The sequence below is a fragment of the Ptychodera flava genome, chromosome 21 (genome assembly GCF_041260155.1).
Source record: "Ptychodera flava strain L36383 chromosome 21, AS_Pfla_20210202, whole genome shotgun sequence".
NCBI lineage: Eukaryota > Metazoa > Hemichordata > Enteropneusta > Ptychoderidae > Ptychodera > Ptychodera flava.
Window position 1 is genome coordinate 10,334,455 of NC_091948.1, and position 27,489 is coordinate 10,361,943.

A 27,489-nucleotide genomic window follows, 5' to 3' on the forward strand; every position below is an offset into this window, starting at 1 on the left:
GTCCATAACTCAGTAACCACAAGTGGTACACCATTCATATATGGTATGATGGGAGACCTTATGATGCTTCATACTGTACCTCATTAATTATGCGTACATCTAATTCTGAGCAAGCCCATAGAGCTGGATGTCTGTTTTTTGGTATATAGGGATAACTATAGGATAGAAATTTTTTGACCAAATGTCATGTGACCTCGATGACCTTTGAACTGGAATATACGTTTATGTCGATAAATACGTAACCACAAGAGCTATGTCCTTTATATTTAGTAGGGTGGGAGACCTTATGACAACACACGCTTTACCTCATTAATTATGCACACATCTAATTCTGGGCAAGCGAATAGAGCTACAGGTCTGATTTTTGGCATATAGGGATTAATTAGCAATACAATTTTTTTTCAAAATGTCATGTGACCTTATGACCTTTGACCTTGATTATACATATATATGCATAACTCAGTAACCACAAGTTCTATACCCTCCAATTCTGATAGGATATTAGACCTTAAGATGTCACATCTTGTACCTCATTATTATGCGCATATGTATTTCTTGGCTGGCCAATACAGCTAGAGGTCTGATCTTTTTTCCCGATTTAGAACCATAACTTAGATATGCCTCATGTGTTTCAAATTGGGAACAACGACATAGACCTATGTGCCCATAGATCTCAACATATACACTCCAGTGATACTTCTTAATGACCACATTTCCCTGCCCCATCAAGACTAATACTCCCCTATTACAAGTGGGGACTATGTCATTGTCAATGACTTGTTCAAGAAAAAATGCCTACATATAGGTAAACTTTTTATACAAAAAATACTGGTAGAGTTGACTTTCAGGTCCTCAGATTCAGATCTTAGAATCCGAATTAACAAACTTCGACCAGGTCCCTCTTTTGGAGGGACTATGGTTTGACGTTAGGACTTCACAGTTATCTCAAAACTCATGCTGAACAAAAAGAAGTACTTTCTTACTAACTGCAGCAGCTTCCTGAGCTAGGCTATAATGTGTAGCCAGTGAGTGGCTATGAAAGAGTCTAATCAATGCATGCAGGTGCAAGCAAGACTGTAACGGTATACGCCCTCTCTAGACCATACATGGAGATGTATATGATCAGTAATCTTGACCTGCAGTGATCTATCAAGCTGACCACCATTTTAATGAGTAAATCTGTTGAATTTGAAACAGCTTTTCCTTTACATTACATATTCCATGGCAAAAAGGGACTCTATCGCTCTGCAGATTGTAATTTCCTTCTCCAAATTCGAGCTACGCTCTGCAAATTGTAATATCTGAAGAAGGAAGTTACAATCTGCAGTGTGTAGGTCAAATCTGCATAGCATGGCTAAAATCTAGAGAAGGAAATTACTGTCTGCAGAGGAATATTGTCATTTTCAGCCACGGTATATAAGAGGTAAACTACAACTTTCAAAGTAATTTGCAATAGCCTTTCTACTTGTGCGACATGAATATCTCAGTAAGTGTTAATACTGTTTCATTTCATCAGATGGAATCCAGATTATACGTTGTGCTTGTTTTGTACCCTGCAGATACTTGCAAATAAATACATGTAATTACTTGCAGAACTGCAGTCCTACTGCCTGTCCAAGAAGCTGGCTAGAAAATAGTCAAGTTCAGAATTTACGAAATAATCTTACGTAGTTCTTTCACTGGTTCCATGATGCAATGTGCACTAGGGTATACAAAGCATACTTTACTCATAGAACTTTTTGCCATAGGGTAAATGCAGGGTATGTTACTCATAGAACACTATGGCAGGTTACACCCAGACCTACATTTTTGTCGCCGATGGACACAAAATACGCGAGATATTTTTTGGCTTTGCAAATTTGTGTCATCCTTGTATAAATAACCGTTGTACAACACAAATTGAGTATGCTGTCTTTGTTTTTAGTATGTACACAATGTTTGATACAGCCACAGTGATGCATTATGGGATAACAAGGAGCATGTCTACAGCAGTATACTCACATTATCCATCATTTTGGTTGATTTAAGAAAACTTTATCAGATTATAATGAAGGTAGTATGCACCTCGAAAGTGAAAGACTTAAACTTTTGCTCAATCTTTCCTTAAAAAATCTTTCAACCATTCTCTTTTAAAATCAAGAATAAAAATTGGGAGTCACCATGCAAATTTTGGTCCCAGAGAAACAAATAATCCAAGATTTACCGATATTTAAAATTCACAATGGCTGCCATTCCCTTGTTAACTCTATAGAGAAAATTAAAATTTTCGAATTTCCAAAAACTAAGCCAGTGAAAAGTTTTCTTACACCAAGAGTATTAAAATGAACTCCCCACAAGTGGTATATCAGAAAAGAATTGTAAAAGTTTGAGAGTCTGAATAGCTGTCCCCGAGGCGCGTTCTACCTTAAGAAAGGCAGAAGTATGATGATGTTTTATTTTAAAATCTTGAGACTGTAACTTTTCAATGGCAATAAAATCCGTCCAAGACCTTTTGAATATTCTCTGTAATATTACAAAGAATGTAGAATGAAATAAAAATATTCATATGTACCATATTGCAGAATTTTGCAAGTGATATCTGAAGTACATTCCATAAAACATTGAGAATATTTCAACTTGAAAAACAGACTGTGAATTCAACACAGCCTTTTTAAAAACTCATTTAAAACCTAGCAAAAATAGTGAACTGGTAATGAAAATGCTGTAAAAAAACCCAATGAAATGATAGTGCAAACTATGTGATTTCTACCAAACTATCATCCCTTATCAGATATGGCGACATTCAGGGTAAATGTGAATAGGAATTCTTCAATAATCCTAATATACTTTTGAACACAAAAACTTATTCACATGTGACTAAGACTGGAAAAGAGATTAAAAATATTAAAAAATCTTCAGGATACGTGTAGAATATATGTCAGTTCTTCACATGTACAAATATATCACTTTTAGGCAGTGTTATGAAATGAAGTCTTCATTGTTTCTTCCCAAAGTCTATGATCACCATTTTGATATCAGGAGTCTATGGATCAAGATCAGGTCACTCTTCCCTGACTTAACCTGCTCACCCCTAATTCCCTGTAAACAGGTCCAAACTCACCATTAATAACGATGGGTTTGGGCCAAACCATGGTGGTGTGAGGGCTGAGGATGATAAATACCAAATTGATCCATTTTCTGTCGAATTTTCAAAATTCTCTGAGAATACGCCTTTAAGTAAGGCCTATCATTGAGATGTGCCGCTAGTTCAAGATAAGTTATGGTTTCCGTGTAATTCATGATTTTTAAAAATCAAAACAAATGCACGTGGCTATCCCATGTCAAATCGGGGAGCTTTTGTAAACATTGTGGACACATTTGCATCGCTATTTGCATAATCCATCTTGAGTGACACAACGTTGCGTAATTTACATAGTGACGTTGTTGGGCTTCTCCAAAAACCAGGATTACTCCCGCCTGTCAACAATAAACCGTAACAATAATGTTTGTTGAAGCACAGTCCCTCCGAAGCCTAGTCCAATAAGTCAGTTTTCGACATACAGAACTGTTTCCGCTCAAAACGCATTGCGGCCAAAAAACTACGTGTTTTACCAGTATGTTTCACGTCTGTCCATACCCGATAGACACACCCAAAACTGTTCTCCATCCAACTTAATATTACGACCGAAAACCAAAAAAATACGTCCACTTCTGTTAACATTTGTGTGTCGACACGCAACAAAGTTCTACATTCAAAATTCTTCGATCCTGCTCTAAATGAAATTAGGGCCGGAAAAAAACCAACCAAAAACCACGACTTTTTCAGGTATATAATGTCGGTCAATAAGCTGTTCCCAGAATCCCAACCTATGATGACGAACATCAAATTATTATGTCCGTTTCTGATTATATATTGTATACCTGATAGAGTCCGATATCCAAAATTGTTCCTGCTCCGAACTAATTGTAACCGAAAAAAAAACGAAACATCTTTTTTCTGATGCAGTGATTGTGTTTTACACATCGGTCAAACTCGGTAAAGTTTGCGTGGTAAGCTTATTATGCACCGTCGTCAGTGCATCTGAACGTAATCACAGTGAATAAAGATTACACCAAAGTACCTCACCAAGGGTTTCAGTGTCGTTTTATTTTGGAAATGGTTGCGATGTCATACAATCTGACAGTCAATCGGGCGACATCCCCTCCCACGAACTTGTATTCCCCCGAAATTGTGCGCAAAAAAATACGCCGACCTCTCCTCGGACCGATCGGGAAATGTTGCCGGGTAACTCACGTAGACTTTTCTAGATTACATTCGAATGACCTTGCTTTGGTTTGGAATCTCCACTGACTGACTGGAGCTAGGAGCAATTCAAGAACCAGACCACGGGACCCTTTATGAGCAGACATTCGCAGCAAAGGCATGTACCAATGATCAGATGATTGGTCAAAGGCCATCTCGATTGTAAAGTATGCAATAATTTACAGTCCAAATTCGTGTCCATATGATCTTTTTTAAATATTTCCAATTTTTGTTTGACGCAATTTTAAACTTTGGCAAGACTTTTATAGGAACATAAACCAAACAAAAATACAAAAATAATTACGTTAACTCGAAAAATTACATCATCGCCGAACTTGCCATTTCGAATCGACAACTGGTTTATCGCATAGATGAACTCAACCACGCTGAGAAGTGCTGCTGGCCTATCCACTGCTCTCCGTACCTCAACGCAATAGACAGCACTTACGAACGAACGATACCATTTCTGGTTTCAACATGTCAAAGAAGGCGATATTTTAGTGTTGAACCGAAGTACACGACCCGTATTTCATTCTTTGTACAAAAATTAACGGTTGTGGGTTTTTAAGAATAATGCATTCTATTAATATCCCCGTGGTCACGGATTCGCAATAAACTTTCAGAACAATTAACTTGCCTTCGTAACTCTCCGAGACCCGCGATCAAATTGTTGTTTGACCAAATGTGAAATGTTGGCGAATACATTTTACGAGCCAAAAAACCAGACAGATAAATAAATTTACGCAAGCCACTAAACAAAATGGTTTTCATCATGCCGCTCCAGATAAGGCTGATAAGGCCACGGTCAGTGATCGTTGTCTGGCTCAGAACACACAAAGCCAGAAAAATCGGAGAGTAATTACTAACTCGCTTTTTAACGGCACCGTTAAGTTCAGGCTGTTTGCTACAGTGGTTCGGAGATGTGACCCTTCAAAAAAGTGTACCACAAGCTTTCCTTTTATGCGAAGGTGCGTAGAGATTTACATGCATGAATAAATGACACCTCTAGTGAGACAAATTTTTGGCCAGTCTACAGCCTGGAAATCACATGGCTAAAAAGTTAGGTCGTGTGGCTGGGACAGTTATCGCTATATAATTTAAATATACATGTTAATGGAGAGTTATAATGAGCTGTTTGTTGAAGGCACGATAAAGTTGCTACGCTACTCGTCAAAGTACGGAAACATCAAACTTCGTACGGAAACCCTAATTATACAAGTAAGCTTATATGGTTATGGTAGGAGGTTGAACTCGCCGCTTTGCGGTGCTTGGCGTCTTTTTCGTCATTTATTAGATTACTTCTCACAACTTGTGAACAATAAAAAATAAGTCCGATAGTATCAAGTTTACGTCGCGTTGCGGTGTTTATCTGGGGAACACGGGCAAGCGTATTTACATATAAATATAGGACCCGCCCGATATTAGTAATGACTGCTGACGTCATCATATTCACCCGCTGAAGCCATTTGCTGCAGCGACGTGCCGAAACGAAGACTCCAAAAATCGGCGGTTTTCTGCGATTTATTTTATTTTCCTGGGACGTTTTCTTTGAACAACTGTCATCCTCGGTTGACATTATCACTAGGTAACAAAATATGCCCACGTTTAACTATCAAACGCCTTGGCGTCGAAGTAACAAAACAGGTTTTTTGCGTTTTTCTCAAATTCAATGTGTGAATGAGGTAGCCTTCTTTGGCACCTCGTCAATTCGCGCTCACAAACACTAGCTGCTTGAAATTCACACTGTCCATTGGAAACATAATGAACTCAAAATCAGTGTCTGGGATTTCCTTTATATGCTTTTGTTTTTTTGTTATGCGCTCTTGAAGGTGTTAGACTAAGGTGCTTTTCAAGGAATTGTAATTGTCACGCCATATAATTTTAATGGAGACGCCGAGAAAAAATCGCAGACACGGATTTAAAGGATATTGTCAAGGCTTGTCAATGAACAAATTTCAACCGGAAATCTTACAGCCTGCTAGCTAAAGGGGGGAAAACCCGTTTTTTGGAAGGTTCAGCAAAACGCTTGTCACATGACTCTTATGCAAATAATGACCGTTTACTGTGCTTGGTCGGATTTCTCTATATCAGGGCTTTCAGAAAATATATACTTTATTGGCGTTTGGGACGTCTTCAAGTGAGAAAAAAAATAAAAAGGCTGAAAGTGTCTAAAAGGTATTTATTATCCTTAAGGTAGCATGCTTCTTGAAATTGAAAGACTTCAACTTTTGCTCAAACTTTTCTCAAGGAATCTTGAAACAAGTTCCTTTTGAAATCAAGAATGAAATTCAGTGTAAAATTTGGTACTACTGAAACAGAAAATTAACAATGGCCACCATCCCTGTGTGGATGCTGTGGCAAAACAAAAATTTTATATTTAAAAAAAAAATTGATGATGAATACTTTTTTAACTCCACAAACTTCAAAGTGAGTCTCAACAATTGGTAGACTAGAAAGTAACTGTAAATACTGCAGAGTTGGAGTATCTGTCTTCAAGGCATCCTGGTTACAAGTTGTCGGGGAAAGGTGGTTATGTCAAGATCTAAAAGTTGAAATCTAGATATACTTTCAATTTCATTTTAAAACAAACACATAGAAAACCCTAAAAAACATTTTGTTTAAGAGGTGAGAAGTTCACTTAATCTGTAGAACCAGCTGTGTTTCCCTTTACACCACAAATATCACAATATCCGACTGGTATGTGTAAATGAATATGAGGAAATTACTGATACTACTAGAGAACATCATATCATGGGGATAGCAGCACAACATCAATTGAGTATTGGAGGTGGGCAGATTATATGTAAATTTGATGATCTGAATAATGGCAAAGATCTTCGATTATGAGATCAAAATGTTAGTTTACATGGATGTTTGCAGCAACAACTTTTATGACTGAAAGAAGACTTCGCCACCTTGAATTGCAAACATCCTTGCACCAGGAGCTTAAAACACACCCTCTGATCAGTAGAACTGTTTTTCATTTACTTTACACTTGTCTTGCACCCCCTAGAGTTCAATTTGGAGGTGAGGTGCACTATAAATCTTCATTATTACTTTTGTCACTATTTTTATCATGAATACTGTACATTTGATAAGCCTCTTAATACCATAGAGAGCTAGGTTTTCAAAATACATGTGACACAAACTATCCATGAATATATGAGTATTGTTTTGTAGTGATCATTCCAGCAGTTGATGTATTGTTGTATACTCTAATTCTGCTTTTCAAATCACATATGAATACTCTTCCAAGTTTGAGGACCTGCACTGTCTCTTTTTTTTTTATTTATTATTTGGATTAACTTGATCCTGATTGGCATTATGTTATTAGCAATAGAATTATCCACCTCCTCCAAGATGCAAAATCTCACAAAAACTGATATGAAATGGCTCAATGTAGATAACTTACTTCCTGGAATGTCCGCACTATTTTATAAACAGAATGACAGAACACTGCTGAGTTTATGACAGATTTTCAAGCTTAGTGTCAACTGTTTTCATGTACGTTGTCACATACTCTATGAAGTCAAATTGCAGTATGTCCAACTTTGTGACTAAAATAGTAAAAAGAAGCAAAAAAAAGCTACTGCATCAATTCTTTAATGCAGCTCTGCTTCACAGTAAAATATCAGCTGCACTGATAAACTCTAAAACCATTAAAACCCCATTATTGATTTCCTCTTCTTTCCTCGTGTTGGTGAAAAGATTTTACCCAGAGAATTCCTGGCGGATGGCTTGCCAAGTTGATGATGTCCACTGGTTGGTTTGTCTATCTCATCCACACGCACTGGCAGTGAGTTACTGCTGAAGGCTTCTGTCATATGTAGTCTGGATGACAGCTGTGATGGCAATGGCAAAGATTGTGATGTGGTATTTTTCTCCAATGTTTCCGGTGTTTGTAACTCTCGGACTGGTGGAGATTGTGTTCTAGTTGATATTCCACGTTGTACTGCTGTTGTGTGAGTTGCTGGTGACTGTTGAATGGGAGTGTAAGCTGCTTTTGTGGGTATGGCTTCTGATTGTTTGGTTGGAGTTTCTTGTCTCCTCACTGGTGTACCTCCTAACTGTTTGATAGAATTTTCTGGTCTCCTTAACTCTGTGAAGACTAACTGTTCAGTTGGAGTTGGTCTCCTCTTTGGTGTACCCCCTAACTGTCTGATTGGGGTTTCAGTTTTTTTTGATCCTGCCTGCACAGATTGCTTGATTGGAGACTTTGGTCGACTCGTTGGAGTTCGTTTTGACTGTTTGGTTGGAGTTCCTGGTTGTACCACTGATCCACTTTCATTAACCATAAATTCTTCCATGTTCTATGATACAAAAACAAGAAGACTTTATGCTATATGGTGTAACAAGCTGTCAAAATTATGTTTGATGAAAGCTTTCAAAATCGCTTTGAATTTTCATGAGTTTCTTAGCAGATTTCCTTTTGTGTAGAAGGTCAAAATGCTAGTGTCCCAAAGATTTGATGTGATGATCAGTATTTTAGGTTTTTAGGTCCTTGTGTTTAACCCTTTCACCCCCAGTTCCCTGTATACAGGTCCAACTTTACCATAGAAAACAATGGATTTGGGACAAACCATGGTGGTGAAAGGGTTAAGCTATGGCCTCTGGTATGGCCTAACAATCCGCAACATCCGGCTGTTGGCCATAGATCTTTTAAATACCTGTTTTTAATGGATCTTCTTGAAAGTAATGATGATAAAGACAAAGTGAAAAGTGAAAAGGAACACGACTCTGGGGTTTTAGTACAAGGATGGGATTTAGTACTAACAAATCATTGTATGAATCAGAGATCTAACATTGCATCATTCAAGCCAAATCTAAATAGACTCTCTTTCCGAATAGGTATTAGAATAATTGCAATTTTCTGCTTACAAAGAATTCAAAAGAATGGTATGAAATTTGAGGAATTTAAACCCTTTTCCTGCCAGACAGTAATAACTGTATCACTTCCCCATCAGCCAAGTCAGTAAAAAACGGGATTAGGCCAAAACCATATGTCTTTTCACCCACTTGGCTTGGTATGTTACAGCAGCTTTCGTCTGTAAAAATCATGTTTACAGTATCTCTGTCTTCACGGACCTTCAAATCTTCAAGTCTTTGTTAAAATGCACCATATGGGACATGTTTTGCTTCACTAGTTTCAACCAACTTGATGGTGAAATATGAACTTGGCAGGAAAAGGGTTAAGGCATGTATGAATGCAGGCACAAATCTCTGTAAGCTAAACAGCAAAATTTATGCGGATGTATATCAGAACACACCTTCAATATTCTGTACTTACCAGTTTGATTTACCAAAAACGAAGAAGGGTGCTGCAAAAATCATGTATTGCTCAGAAGAATTCAAAACACTTGAAATGCTCTTGCACTTATTGCATGATATGCATAGGGTATTAGAAGAAGAACTGGATGCCTCTTGTATCACAACACAACAATACAAAGATTATTTTTCTTCCTGATCACTGTCACTCAGATACTGTAATGTTTCCGAGCATATGCACTGGGTAATTACTTACAGGAACGTTGCCATCCTCATTGTATCCATGTTGCCAGGAGTTCCATAGCAACTGACTCATTCTGTCCTTGGATTCCTCTGGCTTAACCAAGCCTGTCACGTACTCCAAAGATCGATCAGCCTCTTCGTGTAGTCCAAATGCCTCTCCATTCAAAGGTTCTCTTTCTTTGAAGTGTTGAATCAGATTCGCACTCTCGGTTGTCTTCCATCCACACTTGTCACACATGTCAGCGTTGTCTCCATTTGTGAGATGGTTCAACTGTTCACCTTTGTTACACAGTCTACACGAAGTACTGGATTGTCTGGGAAGAGTCATTCCTACAAAAAAAAAAATAACGTATTGTGGGCAAGGATAACACAATTGTCTTGCTGTTGAGTGGCGGTCACTATCAGGAAGAAAGTTGTCACACAAAGGTACCTATCCCAGGGGCAATTGTATGGGGAGTTGTCAGTTGACTCTTTTTACAATCTTAGTATTTTCTTTTTCTCACAACAAAGACTAAGTGATAGATTTCAAAGATATTTATGGTGGAGTTGTGCAAAACAGCATTAATGTGAGTTCACTGCAAGACTAGAAAATTGGAAGTTTCACTGGAGCTGAAAGGGGCAGGTATCCCTGAGCAAAGTGACTAACTGTACACAACTTTCAATGGAGAACAAAAGACTAAAATCACATAAACAGTCAATGTTAACAACCGCTAATATGCATGCAAAAACCAGGGATTGAGGACTGCCTGTTTTTCGACCTGTCAGACCTTCAGTTGCGTCACGGTTTATTTCCATTATACCTGTGTTGTAACCTTTAAGAATAGGAGAAATATTTGCATGAAAGGCACTGGTACTGATTGGGGGTGTGTAGATGACAGGTATAAAATTGTTGCAAAGCCCCTACCTCTGATTGGTGTTCCAACATCAACTCTTTGGACTGTTGCCAAGTTGGGATGGAGCAACTTCTTTTGTTTTCCTTTGTAAATTTCAACAAGTCTCCCCAGCCATTCCCTACATCTCTGTTCTTTGTCCAGTTCCAACGTCTTTGGTTGAAACCCTGGACCGGGACATGCTGTCTTGTCTGATAGTCCCTTGCCTGTGCTTTGTGAGCATTGATAACTCTGGTAAAAGATATCTCCCACAGAATTCATCTGCATCAATAAACAAAAAGATGGAATATGTAAATGACAAAGCAGCTGCGGAACAGATCATTTATAGAAACTGCTCACACCATATTCTGCTGATGGCTGCTACACAGGTGCCCTGTTTTTGAACTACAGATACAATCACTGACTACACACACTTCTGGTATTTCTCGTACACGTAACACAAACTTTATCTTTTAAAATGCTTCTGTTATTGATGAAGTACATGTACAAATACTTCCTAAAACCTCTGTGACTGACTAAATATTGCACATATGAAAAGCAATACATACTATTAAATTTACTTTACTTTCTATTAAAACACTTTTAAATGTGATTAAATTTTTTCTCTTCACTACTGTGGCGATATGATCAGTATTAGGCTAAGCACTTACCTGTTGCTAAATAAAAGAATTAATACCACTGCTTAAAAGAGAGATTCACTTGTTGATTGGTTAGAAAATTGAAGATTAAGAAAGTACCAGGCGCAAAAACCTATGTTTGAGATCAGCAAGCAGCCCTAGCATTTTGCTAACTTTGACTGGTTATGTCTCCATCACGAGAGAATTACATCAGAGAAATAATACACATGAAAAAGTTCACCAATTGGTTAGAGAATTGAAGATAGGGAAAGTACCAGGCACACACAACTGTGTTTGAGAATGGCAAGCAGGCCTAGCAGTTAACTAGCTTTGACTGGTTGTGTCTCCATCAGGAGGGAATGACGACAGAGAAATTACACAGATCACTATACAACGGACTGTGGTATTCACCTGTAAGACAGAAAATGCTGGTTCATTGCCATGTCTGACACTGGCTAGTCCTATCAGAGGGGTGTGCAGTCTCTTCATGACGGCAGATTCCAAATACTGTTCAAGATCACTGTTCAGTGATGCATACCATGAACTGCAAAATCAAAGTCAGAGCAAAGAATTCACAAGAAAGTTGGACACTGGTGTCATGTACAGCCATGCTGGTAATATGATTTAACAAGTGTCTGTAGCGAAAATGTCGCCATTTATTCTGATTTAATTTGTTGGAGGACCAGAAAAATGGGGCTTCATCAATGAAGGATGAGGGCCAACATTTAGTCACATTGAAGGGCAGCTTTCAAGGGAGGGGGTTGTCCTGTCTGTGGCTGCACTACTTTCTTGTTGATAAACGTTGCTTCTTCTCAGAAATTTGTGATGAATGTGGAGCAAATGTGTAGCAAAGTCAGCATTCGATGCATGTCCATAATTCACCAGTTTTGTAGCTTTCGAATCACTGCAAGACTTTGCCAAATAAATTTTGGTTGCTTCCCTTCATTTAAATGAAGCTGCTACAGCCACGATCAATGCTTTTGGCACAGCCACCATTTTAAAATTTTGGATATGCAAAAGGGATGTAAGAATACCGGTATGTTGTGCATAGCAACAGATGCATTGTATGGGTCCTATTTGAAGAGCTGCACATCGGACGACTCCCTCCCTTTAAAAGCAGTCACTGAGTCAATGCTCAATCTCTGTACAGTCAAATATTTCACAATGAAGAATACTTTACGTTTTCATAAAAAATGCAAGAAAGTAGGATTAAAACACACCCCTTGGAAGTCAGTTTGGTATTTATTTAGTTACACTGAGCACTGTTTAGAACTAAGGACATTAATCGCTCGCGCAGTGGGCAACCAAAGGCGGCTGCAAGCGGCTCACTGATGATATGCATGCGTCACTGCAGTACGATAAGCATAAAATTCTTGATGGCATTGCAATCACATTATTCTTGCCCTCTCACAGACAGCCGTCTTGCACTGTCTCAAGGGTCACTGCCATAGCCGTCTTGCACTGTCTCAAGGTTCACTGCCATAGCACAAAGTACCCTGCAGCACGCACTGAGTAGTTGGTGCCAGCAAGCTGCCAAACACGAAGCCAGCAAGCCAGCCAGGCTGTGGAGGCTATCAACACCTGTGCTGAAGAGAGGTGCTATCTTAAAAACGTCTTCATCTGAAACCTTACAAAGGACAATGAACTGTCACTTTTAATGTAATTACATAGGCTCAGCCCTAGTGTGATTAATATCATTGATAATGAATATGACGAGCACTTACTTTGGAGGGGCAACCTTCCAGGGAGTTGATATTGCTTCAGCTGGACTTGTACCTTTATCTGTAAGAAACAGTATGGTCTATGATGATGTGCCATGGTCAAATTTGCATTGGAACAAATTGAACCACAACAGCAACTCTACGTTTGCCATGCCAGAGAAAGCGCTTTGGAATCTACTAAAGGGTTGAGAAAATACATTTATTTCTCTTGATTTAAAAGTTTGTAATCAAACTCATGCAAAATCAGTAATGTTCGCTTACTGGAATACTGGACACAGTGAGTTTCCAGGCTTGTGTTTGATGACATCATCACTATATGCTGCCCATCGATGATGTCATCCATGATGTCCATGCAGAGTGGTGAGGATTGCAACAAATGACTCCAGGTTAACACCTTCAAATCAAGATTGACAAAACAGAGTCAGAACAGATGAAGTGATTTCACGTTTAAAATGGTGCTTTTTCTAATCATGGTAAGCTCATTAAGCCTTTGCACCCTGACCCCCTGGTGACCTGTGACATCATGCAGACATATATTATCCAAGCTGAGTTCAAAGGCCTAAGTGTGTGAATTCAGTCGCATTGGAGGAAAGCAGCATTGTAATAGTAGAATAACTTGCTTGTATTCCAACAGTTTTGCGAAATTACTACATATTACAGACACACATTATGGACAGAGTGAGGTAATTTTGAAAATATTGACACCGCTTTACCTTGTTACCTTGTTTCTTTTTCTGACATATATATGTATAAGTATATTGATTATTAACTACTACTTCAGCACTTTGACAGATCTGAGTTAACGTCTCCCAGGCCTAAACCCTATACGTATGAGTAATTCAGGTATGTTGCCAAAAAGTCAGGTCTGAAAGGGTTCATGTTTAATATTACATTCACAACCATGAGTGTTTGATGATCTTCATATATTGTAATTTTATTTTTTGAATAGAAAAGAAATCTCTTTTCTTACTTGGTTTGTATATATGAAAAGCATAACTGGTTTACAGCAAAAATAGTGTTTTGTACTGCTGGCAAAAAACAAAGGGGTGGCCAATTTACATAACAATGTATAATTTGCATATTCTTTTGTTATGAAAATGCATCCTTTTGTATTGTTATTAACATATGAATAGAATGCTCCAAAAACAGAGGGGTGACCCAACCCTCAAAATCCCCTTGTGGAGAACCCTGAAAATATACATAAATCAGATTACACTTACTGGTTTCTGTGGGAATCTTTCATCAAGTAGCAGCAATGCATTCTGGGTAGCTATGAAATGGTGATATTGGTTTCTAGGGTGTTGTTTTGTTGCCATGACACGTCGGTTTGTTCCCAGATACATCGATGGTAAAGAGAATAACGGTGTATCCAGACAACAGCTATTGTCCTAAATGAAAATGACATTGTGTGTGTCAGGAATTTACTATCGGTAGACTTTCAAATTCAAAAAGACAGGGTTTTAAATTTAGCACATCAACTTAAGGTGGTGGTATGAGTTTATCTATAAAATTGTTACATCTGCCTTAGACTGTGGCTATGTTACCAAGCTTCATTATCAAGAATAGCTTAAAATGATGGAATATTTCTGAAATTATTTTTACCCTAGCTCTACATTTGCTTACACCAAGAGCTTCAAAATGAACCCCACAAGTGCTAGATTAGAAAAGATTTTAACAGAGATGACTTTACCAAACAAAATGACCATTATTCAATATTATATTACAGCTTTGTCAATGTCAATGAATTTTGTGACATCATCCCCTAAATTATTACTGATAATGTATCTGATTATCCAGTATTGTGGCCTAAGATGTTTCCTACATCTACAAATTCCCTGGCATTGCAAAAACTATAAAATAATAGCAATAATGTACCCCCTCCTGGCCCATGATGGACTACAGCAAACTTTACACTTCATAATGTATTCGGCTGTGCCTTGTACAGTATGTTGCACAAAGTTTCCTTTCGTCCATTCTGGTCCTGGAGGGGGTACATTATTGCATAAATACTACATCACGTAGTATGTGATGTCACCACTTGTCCTTGACCTTTGGCGGTGACACGGTCATTATGTCAGCCATTATTCTCTTACATGTTCTAATCTGAACACAGAAAATATTTGGCAATAATATACTATCACATGCACAAACCAAAAATCTGTTAGTTTTTGCAAAGTACACAGAGTTTATTTTGACAAAATTTAAAAATTTCACAAAGGTCACCCCAAGGAACCTACTTATTAAATTTAAAAGCAATTGGATCAGCTGTTTTGGAAAAGATGCTTGGAATGTGAAAAGCTTATGGACATCGGTGCCATCGCTGCCAGACGACAGGCAATGGCGGACAACCACCTATCTGATAAGCTCCGCTTCGCAGACAGCAGAGCTACCATACAGGTAAAGTCCTGATGATTATAAAGGGTGGTGTGTTGGATGTATCTCTGCATGCAGAATTTTATTTGAAATACCGTACTTGTAAAAATACCGCAATTATACGGTGTCGCTCAAATTTGATCAGAATTGGTATATACCAGTATGGGTTACCAATGATCAACAATAAATGTTGTTTCTATCTGTTCAGTGGAGGAAAATTCTACGTTGATGTTATGACAATGATTTCTGCACAGTAACAACTAGAAAACGACAAGAAATATTTAAACCAGAAAAACAAGAATGACAAAAGTAATTAAGGTCTAACTTTAGGTACTGGAGGTCAACTTTAGCAACATGCATATCAGAAACAAGCCCCTCTTAGTTTAGTATAAACGGTCTTCCCCATCTACTGTCTATGGTTGCAGCTGGTCAGTTAATATGTAACAGTTCATAAACAATGACAGGAAATGAGTCAAGATCAGTGGAGTTGGCCTGTTTCTCACTGGCATGCCTCCTGTACATTTGCAGGATTTCACTTTTTCTTACCTCATTTGCACATTTTTGACACTGATGTGTTCATTTGAACAAATTCACATCTCAACCCCTGCATCTACCTGTACACCAAATACTGAGATGGTAGCTTTGGCGGTATGGGAGCCTTTGTGTGTGACGGACATACATCCGCACATACCCACAAATATACAGACATGCAAATCAGATGCAAATGAACTGATTCAGCTCATAACCTCACATTGGTAAACCAAATGTGAGCTAAAAACTTAAAAGGACTTACCCTGAGATCCAAAAGTTTTAAACCTGTTCTATCCGTAACAACAAGTAACCTAGGATGTCCGCCAAAATGACATTCCCTCCATTTATCTTCACAGGGGAAAAAAAGACCTGAATCGCTCTCAAAAACATCCTGCAAACTACAACCACAGAAGGTTGAGGTGAGCTTCAAATATCAACCAATAATAAAACAAATTAGATTACTTTTCAAGGCATACAAATGATAGAACTTGAACAGTGCTTTATTGTGACAATATTGGCAGTGCAATTGGTGTGCAATATTGGCAATTCGTTAAAAAAATTTAAATACAGATTTGAGAAAATTAATTTGGTACTTTTGGTAATTTGAAGGACTACAATGATGTATACCTTAAGATGGTGTTTTGCATATAACGAAAATTTTTTATCTTAATTCAAAATTTCTACTTCTGATGAGGAGATGAAAATGGTGATTTTTAGTGAAAACAGTGATAGACATTTTGAAGTTTGAACATTCTAAACTAATGTGTAATTTTCACCTTTGACCAACAGTCCACAACTTGATAGCACCAGTGTCTGTGGAAATAACACATTCTCCTGGAATGTACTGGCTGGAACAAACACAAACAAGATGAAACATGAGTGTGTCTTTAAATTTCACACAATCCATGTAACGATAAAGCTTTTTAACCGTCTCTGAAAGTGCCCTCTACATCCCTGTGACCACAACTTTCCAGAACCAATACATCTCAAAACCACACCCAGAGACAATATACTACAAAATTTTGACCAGTTCACGATTTATTTGCACTAGCGATAGCAAGTGCATATATGGAATGATAGACTCTCGAGAAAAACGGGACAGCCAACTGCGATAGAGAACAAAGGTCTATGGGATTAGCAGCGTGCGATCTATCTTGGAATAATTAAGAGGTGTTAATGGGTTGGGGACGGAATGAAGCTGGACCCGATCGACTGCACAACGCCCTGTTCATAGACACGTGCATGCGGGTATACGTTTATAATGTTTTCGGATTACAAGTTAGTACGGATTACCCGCAAGTCCAATTTTAGAATGAAAAGTGTTACAACTATTTTGAGAAGAATTCGTGAAAATTGTTTTAAAGTACTTTTTACATATTGGTAGCGAGATTCGATGCAACTAGAAGTCTGCAGGGAGTTAGTATGTTGCTGTAAAGTGACAAAGTTTCGAATAGAAATCCGAAACACATATCACTGCAGTTCCAGACTTGACAGCAGTTGACATCACAGATTTGTTTACATTCCGCAATCGTCCGTGTATCTCTGAATTTTCCGTCGTTTTTGCAGGTTTTTAACCCTCGGAATATTTTCTGAGCGAGGAGTGCTCCATGATTCGGTAAAGTATGTATGTTAACTACTGAAATGTTGTTGTTTGAAATTTGTGAACGGCCAAATTTACGAGGACAGCGTTCAGCTTTGTGTAAATGCATGTCTACCTTACCGCTTCTGACTCCACCACCTGTTGGAGAGTCCCGATTTATCGCAAAGTTTCTCCTGACAGCGAAAGTCAGTGTTACAAATATATTTTCTAGTACTTTGCGGATGTACACATGTGTAGTAGCTTATCCGAACTTTGGTGTTTCTTTAGGCTAAAACAGTACCAAAATCTTACAGGTCGTGTATTTGAGCTCCGATGGAGTAGTCATTTTTTATGTACCCTGATTTTCGTCAAATGTTGCATGACAGATGAAATAAAGGTCAGATTTTCGTTTCACAGGACTGGGGAAGTGTAGAGCATTCAAACTTGTAAATGTTTGTTGTTATCGGAGATTTTTATGGTAGGGAATGTAAACTTATATTGTCGATACCTAGCAAGAGTTTTCTGCAGCGTCTATGGCTAAATGTACACTGTTTTTATCGTCTGGTTTTTTCCCGTTGGCTTCGGCTAGAATCCAAAATGTGATCTTCATCGTTACCAGAACATTCACCATGACTAGTATAAAAAAAACCCCTCAAATTCTCTGTGTCATTACTCGGAACGTGCCATGCAAGAGCAAAGTGTACATATTCAGAACGTCAGTTTGATCGTTAATGAGATTCAGTGTTAAGTATGAAGTATTGTTGTCGGGGACCGCTTGGCAAATAAACTTTAATATATTCCAAGATAGATTGCACAAAGAAACCTCAGCAGTTGCCTGTCCCGTTTTTCTCGAGGGTCTATGATGGAATGAACTGGTCAAAACTGAAGGGTATACCCATTGTAGAGATTGTTTATTGCTATTATACCATAAAACTTGTTATTTGAAATTCTCGCATGAAATGTCAAAAAGGGGATCTTTCTCTTGCTGACAGCTGTGCTATATTGCGAATATTGTAGTTATTTTCATTCTTTCAACCAAGCCATCAATATATTGGTCTGATATAATAGAACATATACACCACAAGTAGCATCTTATTGACTGAAAGTTACCACAGATGTCAGAGTTTCCTTGTTGTCATTGAAAAGAACAGCATTTTATCTGCTTTCCTTAAGAAAACCAAGTCATTGTAGATGACACAGTCCCCACTTGTTAATGGGTACTTTGATTACAAGTCCTCAGAGAGGATAGAGTCCTCTTCATGAATTTGGTCTGATGTCCTTTTACTAAGTTTGAATAAAATCGGTGAATAAAATCGGTTGAGACGTGCCCTAGTTTTGGCTAAGGACATGAAAAAATTGTAACAAAATGGCTGCCATGCAGCCATATTGGATCATATCATGAAACAAATTGACTTACATATGTATGACATAGGTTAATGTCCTTGTACCAACTTTGAATAAAATCGGTTGAGATATGCCCGAGTTATGGCTCTGTACATGTAAAATCATAACAAAATGGCCGCCTGGCGGCCATATTGGATCGTATCACAAAAACGATTACCGTGCATATGTATTACATAGTCAATGTCCTTGTACCAACTTTGAATAAAATCAGTTGAGATATGCCTGAGTTATGGCTCTGTACATGAAAAATCGTAATAAAATGGCCGCCTGGCGGCCATATTGGATTGTATCACAAAACAAATCGACGTGCATATGTATGACATAGGTCAATGTCCTTGTACCAACTTTGAATAAAATCAGTTGAGATATGTCTGAGTTATGGCTCTGTACATGAAAAAATCGTAATAAAATGGCCGCCTGTGGCCATATTGGATTGTATCACAAAACAAATCGACGTGCATATGTATGACATAGGTCAATGTCCTTGTACCAAATTTGAATAAAATCGGTTCAGATATGCCTGAGTAATGGCTCTGTACATGAAAAAATCGTAATAAAATGGCCGCCTGGCGGCCATATTGGATCGTATCAAAAAACAAATCAACATGCATATGTATGACATATGAAGTAATCTATGTACCAAGTTTGAATGAAATCGCTCGAGGCGTATCTGAGATATCTGCGTGAACGGACGGACGGACGCACAGACGGACGCACGCACGCACGCACGGACATGACCAAACCTATAAGTCCCCCCGGACGGTGTCCGTGGGGACTAAAAACCAATTTAAGGTAGGATGTGCCTCGGAAAGATATTTGGACTCTCAAATTTTTAAAATACTAGTTCGTTTTTGGTGTACCACTTATGGGAGCTCATTTATAAAGCTCCTGAAAACTGAGAGTGAATATTATCCCCCTAGTGTTAACACAGAGATGGTGGCCATTTTGAATTTCAAATATCAGTAATTTTTATGTAATGTTTTTCTGGAACCAAATCTTGCGTAGTGACCCCCGATTTTCATTCTTGATTTTAAAAGGGAATGATTTTAAAGTTTCCATTAGGAAAGTTTCAGCAAAAGTTTAAAGTCTCTCATTTTTTAGGCACATACGACCTTAATTCTTTACAAACAAGAGCACTGTTGCAGAACAAACATGGTTTCAAAATGGCTTAACAAAATGTCCTATCTGTCCATAAATACTTTTATCATAGAATTGATCACTATCAGACAGAAAATGTCCCAGTTAGACAAAAATACTTTACCTGAGACATATTGATGTCAGCGAACTGTTGAATTGAAGAGTGTCTTTAACCTTGACTTTAAAATTTCTAGAACTGTCACCATCTTCTTGAACTTCTAAAATATGACAACGATCAGATGTTCGGACTCCGACAAAACCTGTAAAATATGAATGAATCACCACTTCTTAGCTTTCTCTACTGGTATTTACACTTGTCTTATAAAGTCTTTCTTAATGTATTTCTATATACTCTCCACCATTCAAGGCCAGTTGATGTAACTTTTGATGATTTTCTTTCAATTTTTGTTTTTTTATGTCAGTTGCACGTTCTTATTCTACTTCCCCAAGCATGTTCACAGAACTTCTATTTAGCTTGCCAGCACAGTGTCTGTATGTGTAGAATGCACTATTACTGTTTACATTTGAATTCTAGTCTGGACCAGAATTCACTTGTCAACAATAACAATGCAGTTTACACATGTACAGGATGTGCTGACAAGCCGAATACTGTGTAACTCAACATGCCTTGGGAACTGAGTAGAACAAGAAACTGAAGTATACATTAAAAACAAAAATAGTGAAAAAGTCATCAAAAGGTACAGCTGTAGGCCCTTTGAACCTGTTCATTTATTACTCTACTTTCTCCATCAATAATAACTTTTAACCCTTTGCACCCTGACCCCCTTGTGACCTATGACATCATACGGACATATTTTTCCGAGCTGGGTTCAAAGGGTTAATATCTGACATACTTACTTGCTTCAGGATACTGGACTGAGTTTATTTGATATATACTTCCATTTATTTCATATTGTTGGAGTTCTCCAAACTCAAACAGCTGCTGCGCCTGACTGCTGTTCACATGCAGACTTCTCAAATCTGAATATGTGTTAAGGAATATAATTCATATCCATTACCTGTTCAAAACCAAATACAGAGGCTGTATTGATTGCACCGGTATATTATTCTTCTTTATTTTGGTTTGAAGAGCTAAACTACATGTGCACTGAGTAGCTGCGAGAGAGGTTCTGTCTAGCCACAATACTTACTGTCACTCTGGTAAAAAGTGTATCAATACAACAATAAATTAATTGACAAGGGTTTTCAGAAAAAAGTCATAAAGTCACTCTGTCCATTTGAAAGTTTGATATGATGAGACTTTTCAGTTATTTTGAAAGAAGGCACCGTCATGTCAGATTTTCCATCTGTCCTGCTGGTAATTCAGCAGATATCATTGCCAGCTGTCATACAGAACTTAACCCTTTGAGTGCTGTATTTTTTTCCCATCAAAATTTCACTGCAACATTTTACCAATTATTATGATTTTTTCTGTAATATTTTGAGAATTTTGGACCAAATGGACACCACATTTCATCGGCTAAAGTTTTTTATCAAAATTTTGGCAGAAATACGAAAAAAATTGACTGGAGTATATTTTATAAAGGCGACAAAAATGTCTTTGTTGCTCAAAGGGTTAAAATAGCTCTTGAGGCTTGGCAACTAAAAAGGTGTCTGGAAACTAGCGTCTAAAATGGTGTTTATTTGGAAATCTAATATATCATTCAAGTAAATAGCAACATACAGAGTACAATGACCAAACGATGTCTTATGTAAACTTTGCTGAGAATTGTATCTCCTTGTTCCAAAGAGTCTTCCCAGAATATGTAAAGTTCATTCCAGTTACACATATTATTTTTATCTAATTTGATACGTGAGATTCACAATAGAAAAATCCATCAATTTTCTTCATTACTTATAAATAATCAGTCTTTAGATCATTTAGATCACAGTTATGTTTTTAAACATACTAAAAAATGCTTATAGTAGTTTACATTCAGGGAGAAATCTGCATACCAGTAATTGTGTGAACCATACTCTTGCAAATTTCCCACATTTGCTTTGAAAGGCTACATGGGGTGTAGACAGTAAAGGATACTCAATGTGTTCATTAACATTCCTGACGGGTAAACAAGGAGTGAATTGTCACTGTCTCTATTCATCACACCAAGAACACCTCCACTGTACCTTGCATCATAAATCTGCAAAGAAAAGTATTCTGCAATTTGATAACACGCATTGAAAATTTGACAAACGGATGAAGTTTGCAGTTTAAAAAAGCTGTGAACAATTTTATCTCACAGGAATATTTAAAATTTATAAATCATTTATAACTTCCAAGCTTCTTGCATCACTGGTTGAATTATACTTGTACAATTTCTATAAATACAACATTACTTGCTTGCTGACAAAATAAATGCTATCAAAAGAATTAATTTACCGGGCACTCCATGTCAACTCTATGGGTAAAAACAAAATGTTCGACTTTCAAAAAACTAAGATGACAAAAACTTTATTACTCCAAGAGCTTTAAAATGAGCCTCCACAAGTGGTAGATCAAAAATGAATCATCGAAATTTGAAAGTATGAATATCTGTCCCTGAGGCGCACGCTTCCTTAAGTGAATAAGTGCTCCATATCATTTACAACAATTTTTGTATACATGGTATACAATTGCAATATTAGACAAGACAGTCAAAATTAAAATCCTATCTTGTGATATTGATTTCAGAATACTGAATTTGGAATTAAAAGTAACCAATAAAGGTTTTGGTTATCATTATGGAAGTCCTAACTTTTCTGTAAGTTGCAAATCTACGAGCTCTCAGAGATTTTAAATCAGAATCAATGTGACTGATTATGATTAAAACAGAACTGGTGGCTTTACTTTTATATGTACGTAATACAAAAAACAGTGTTCTTATATTGTTCAGTTTTTAAAAGGAGCAAAGTGCTACATTTGATAATGTGCATAGCTGATGACAGCGTTTCCAAAATATTTATAAATTTGTGACAGACAGAGTGTGAACAAATCTGAATAATCATGAGCAATTCATCAAAAAATTATAATTACAGCTGTAAAACAAACAATTAAAATGGTTTTGACCAACTGAAAAAGCAGGAAAAAGTTGAAAAGATAGAAGGTGCACATCTACGAAAAATGCACTTATCCAGGTTGACTGTGATGAGGGTACTAAACCATTATCAATACAACCTGTCCAGTACATGTAGTTCACAAGTTCTGTACCTTTGGCCAATATTACCCTTGTAGTCTATTTTCACAAGCTTGAGACTAAATACCCATGTGCACAAATCTTAACTTTGTACTCTGATCTACATACCCAGTGTTTCACCTAGAATGGTACAGTTAAAAGACACTATTCCCCCTTACAGTAATGTTTTAGGGAGGTTGAACTCAAAAAACACGGTCTCTTTATACAGGCAAGTTTTACATTTGATGTTGCAGTAATGTCACTTGTGATACACATTTGGGAAATGAACAAGAAACTATACTTGGCACTAAAACAAACATGAAAAAATACCGTCAATGACGCAGTCCCCACTTGTTAATGGGTACTTTGATTACAGGTCCTCAGAGAGGATAGAGTCCTCTTCATTAGGTCTGTGATAAAAATACTTTTGAATAAATTCGCTTGATACATGTCTGAGCTGTAGTTCAGGAGATGAAAAAATCGTAATAAAATGGCCACATGGCGGCCTTATTGGATCGTATCACAGAACAAATCTATGTGCATATGTATGACAGACATCTAGCTCTATGGGTTTGCTCAGAATTAGATATACGCATAATTAATGAGGTACAGTATAAGGTCTTCCATCATACCATATATGAAGGGTGTACAACTTGTGGTTACTGAGTTATGGACAAATATGTATATTTGAGGTCAAAGGTCATCGAGGTCACGTGACATTTTGTCAAAATAATTGTATTGCTAAGTTATCCCAATATACCAAAAATCAGACCTCTAGCTCTATTGACTCGCTCAAAATTAGATATGCACATAATTAATGAGGTACAATATGTGGCGTCATAAGGTGTCCCATCATACCATATATGAAGGGTGTAGCACTTGTGGTTACTGAGTTATGGACAAATATGTATATTTGAGGTCAAAGGTCACCGAGGTCACATGACATTTTGTCAAAAAAATTGTATTGCTAAGTTATCCCTATATACCAAAAATCAGACCTCTAGCTCTATTGGCTCGCTCAAAATTAGATATGCACATAATTAATGAGGTACAATATATGGCGTCATAAGGTGTCCCATCATACCAAATATGAAGGGTGTAGCACTTGTGGTTACTGAGTTATGGACAAATATGTATATTTGAGGTCAAAGGTCACCGAGGTCACATGACATTTTGTCAAAAAAATTGTATTGCTAAGTTATCCCTATATACCAAAATCAGACCTCTAGCCCTATTGGCTCGCTCAAAATTAGATATACGCATAATTGATGAGGTACAATATGTTGCATCATAAGCTGTCCCATCATACTATATATGAAGGGTGTAGCACTTGTGGTTACTGAGTTATGGACAAATATGTATATTTGAGGTCAAAGGTCACCGAGGTCACATGACATTTTGTCAAAAAAAATTGTATTGCTAAGTTATCCCTATATACCAAAAATCAGACCTCTAGCTCTATTGACTCGCTCAAAATTAGATATGCACATAATTAATGAGGTACAATATGTGGCGTCATAAGGTGTCCCATCATACCATATATGAAGGGTGTAGCACTTGTGGTTACTGAGTTATGGACAAATATGTATATTTGAGGTCAAAGGTCACCGAGGTCACATGACATTTTGTCAAAAAAATTGTATTGCTAAGTTATCCCTATATACCAAAAATCAGACCTCTAGCTCTATTGGCTCGCTCAAAATTAGATATACGCATAATTGATGAGGTACAATATGTTGCATCATAAGCTGTCCCATATACTTTATATGAAGGGTGTAGCACTTGTGGTTACTGAGTTATGGACAAATATGTATATTTGAGGTCAAAGGTCACCGAGGTCACATGACATTTTGTCAAAAAAATTGTATTGCTCAGTTATCCCTATATACTAAAAATCAGACCTATAGCTCTATTGGCTCGCTCAAAATTAGATATGCACATAATTAATGAGGTACAATATGTGGCGTCATAGTGTCCCATCATACCATACATGAAGGATGTAGCACTTGTGTTTACTGAGTTATGGACAAATATGTATATTTGAGGTCAAAGGTCACCGAGGTCACATGACATTTTGTCAAAAAAATTGTCGTGCTAAGTTATCCCTATATACCAATCAAAGTAAAACTTAAGTTGCCCACGCGGTAATAGTTGAAAAAAGCAACATGAAATGGGAGAATAGGTTTCAATAACAAAGTGTGTCATTAGAAAAATTCCTCATGGAAAAGAGGGTTTGTGAGAGTATAGGATAAACTTTCATGAAAAGCGTTAAGAATAAAAAGTGACATATGTTGAATAGTGTCACAAGATTAAATGTAACATTGGTTTTTCATAAAAGTCTGAGCAAAATTCACCAGGAAAGTATTTTTTTGCTGAAGTACTACGGAAATACTTCTGAAATATGGTAAAAATATTTTTGTATATGGTTTTAAGTTGTATGTCATTATTATGCTCTATGTTTTTATTTCAGTAAATGCACTAACAGAGATTCAGTTGTATACAACAACTTTATTTCACTTTTATTTGTGTTTGTGAATGGGTTCTTTGATTTGAATTTATCTTCATGTAATAGTAATCCTCCCAGTGGAAATCTGTGAAGAGGAAAAAAGGAGGTGCAATGATATTAGTACAGTGCATTCTGAATGTTAATCAAAGTAAGAAATGCAAATGCGTAATGCTTACAATTACGCTCATAATGTTTTAAGTATTTCATACATTCCCACCACAGGGTCCTCGAGCTCCGATGATGATGGTGATTAAACATTTAAAAATGAAGAAAAATAAAAATATATTGGACTCAGTAAAGTGTTGTTGTTGTTGTTGTTGTTATTGATGTTGTAGTTGATAGTATTTGCAGAAAATGACAAATTATGCGCTGCAAAATTCAATACAGCCTCACTGTACACATGGAGGTAAGCTACCTCCATGCTATACACAAGCGCTGCAAAATTCAATACAGCGATATTGATGATGATGATGATTAAATATTTAAAAAGGGAGAAAAATAAAAATTTATTGGACTCTGTAAATTTGTTGTTGTTGTTGTTGTTTTATTATTGTTGTTGTTGTTGTTGATAGTATTTGCAGAAAAGAACAAAGTATGCGCTGCGAAATTCAATACAGCCTTACTATACTATGCGCTGCAAAATTCAATACAGCCTAACTATACATGTGCGTTGCAGCCTAACTATACTATGCGTTGCAAATTCAATACAGCCTAACTATACATGTGCGTTGCCGCCTAACTATACTATGCGTTGCAAATTCAATACAGCCTAACATTACCCAAGGGTTGTCACTTCATTGCCACACACTTTTTTTTCAATCGCCAAAAATGCACCTAGCAAGCATCGAAATCGGTAAAATTCGACGTAGGGTCAAAGCACATTGGTCCTTCTCAATCATACTCAAACATTTTACCTCTTACCGATGAAAAGTCGAGAAATCAGCAGGTTTTTCAACGCATCTTGTCGTCTCTCACATTCCAGATTTAAAAGACCGCGCGGTACATTAAGTCAAGTGGGCGCATTTCAAATCGAACCAATAGCTGAGCCCGTACTGAATGAATGGGCCCGACGTGAAAACCCGGCAGTAACGTAAGTTTCTCACGTCTTTGGAAAGAACTTTCTCTTCCTATGGGTGAACTGCAACTGTTAAAGTTACCAGAATTTCATACGCAGACAGTGTCACCCATAGTCTTCAAAAGACGTAAGAAACTTACGTTACTGCCAGGTTTTCACGCTGGGCCCATCCAGCTCTGCTATTGGTTCGATTTGAAATGCGCCCATGTGACTTAATGTACCGCGCGGTCTTTTAAATCTGGAATGTAAGAGACGACCAGATGCGCCGAAAAACTGCTGATTTCTCGACTTTTCATCGGTAAGAGGTAAACATGTTTGAGTATGATTGAGAAGGACCAATGTGCTTTGACCCTACGTCGAATTTTACCGATTTCGATGCTTGCTAGGTGCATTTTTGGCGATTGAAAAAAAAGTGTGTGGCAATGAAGTGACAACCCTTGGGTAATGTTAGGCTGTATTGAATTTGCAACGCATAGTATAGTTAGGCGGCAACGCACATGTATAGTTAGGCTGTATTGAATTTGCAACGCATAGTATAGTTAGGCGGCAACGCACATGTATAGTTAGGCTGTATTGAATTTGCAACGCATAGGCCATAGTATAGTTGGGCGGCAACGCACAGGCTGTAATGAATTTTGCAGCGCATAGTATAGTAAGGCTGTATCGAATTTCGCAGCGCATACTTTGTTCTTTTCTGCAAATACTATCAACAAC

At 37.4% G+C, this 27,489-nt stretch overlaps 1 protein-coding gene across 1 annotated transcript in view; it reads right to left on the bottom strand.

The window, feature by feature from the left end:
* Positions 1–6,441: 6,441 nt before the first annotated feature.
* LOC139121372 (TATA box-binding protein-associated factor RNA polymerase I subunit C-like) overlaps positions 6,442–27,489 on the bottom strand; it is a 32,234-nt gene continuing 11,186 nt past the window's right edge. Inside the window, exons 5-16 of the mRNA XM_070686196.1 lie at positions 22,081–22,183; positions 20,901–21,023; positions 20,167–20,302; positions 16,699–16,770; positions 16,185–16,320; positions 14,239–14,406; positions 13,280–13,412; positions 13,022–13,079; positions 11,709–11,841; positions 10,695–10,941; positions 9,804–10,120; positions 6,442–8,592 (exon numbers count right to left, since the gene is read on the bottom strand). Of these exons, the coding sequence (XP_070542297.1) occupies positions 7,942–8,592; positions 9,804–10,120; positions 10,695–10,941; positions 11,709–11,841; positions 13,022–13,079; positions 13,280–13,412; positions 14,239–14,406; positions 16,185–16,320; positions 16,699–16,770; positions 20,167–20,302; positions 20,901–21,023; positions 22,081–22,183 (2,277 nt within the window). The 3' untranslated portion in view covers positions 6,442–7,941. The remainder of the gene's footprint in view (positions 8,593–9,803; positions 10,121–10,694; positions 10,942–11,708; positions 11,842–13,021; positions 13,080–13,279; positions 13,413–14,238; positions 14,407–16,184; positions 16,321–16,698; positions 16,771–20,166; positions 20,303–20,900; positions 21,024–22,080; positions 22,184–27,489) is intronic.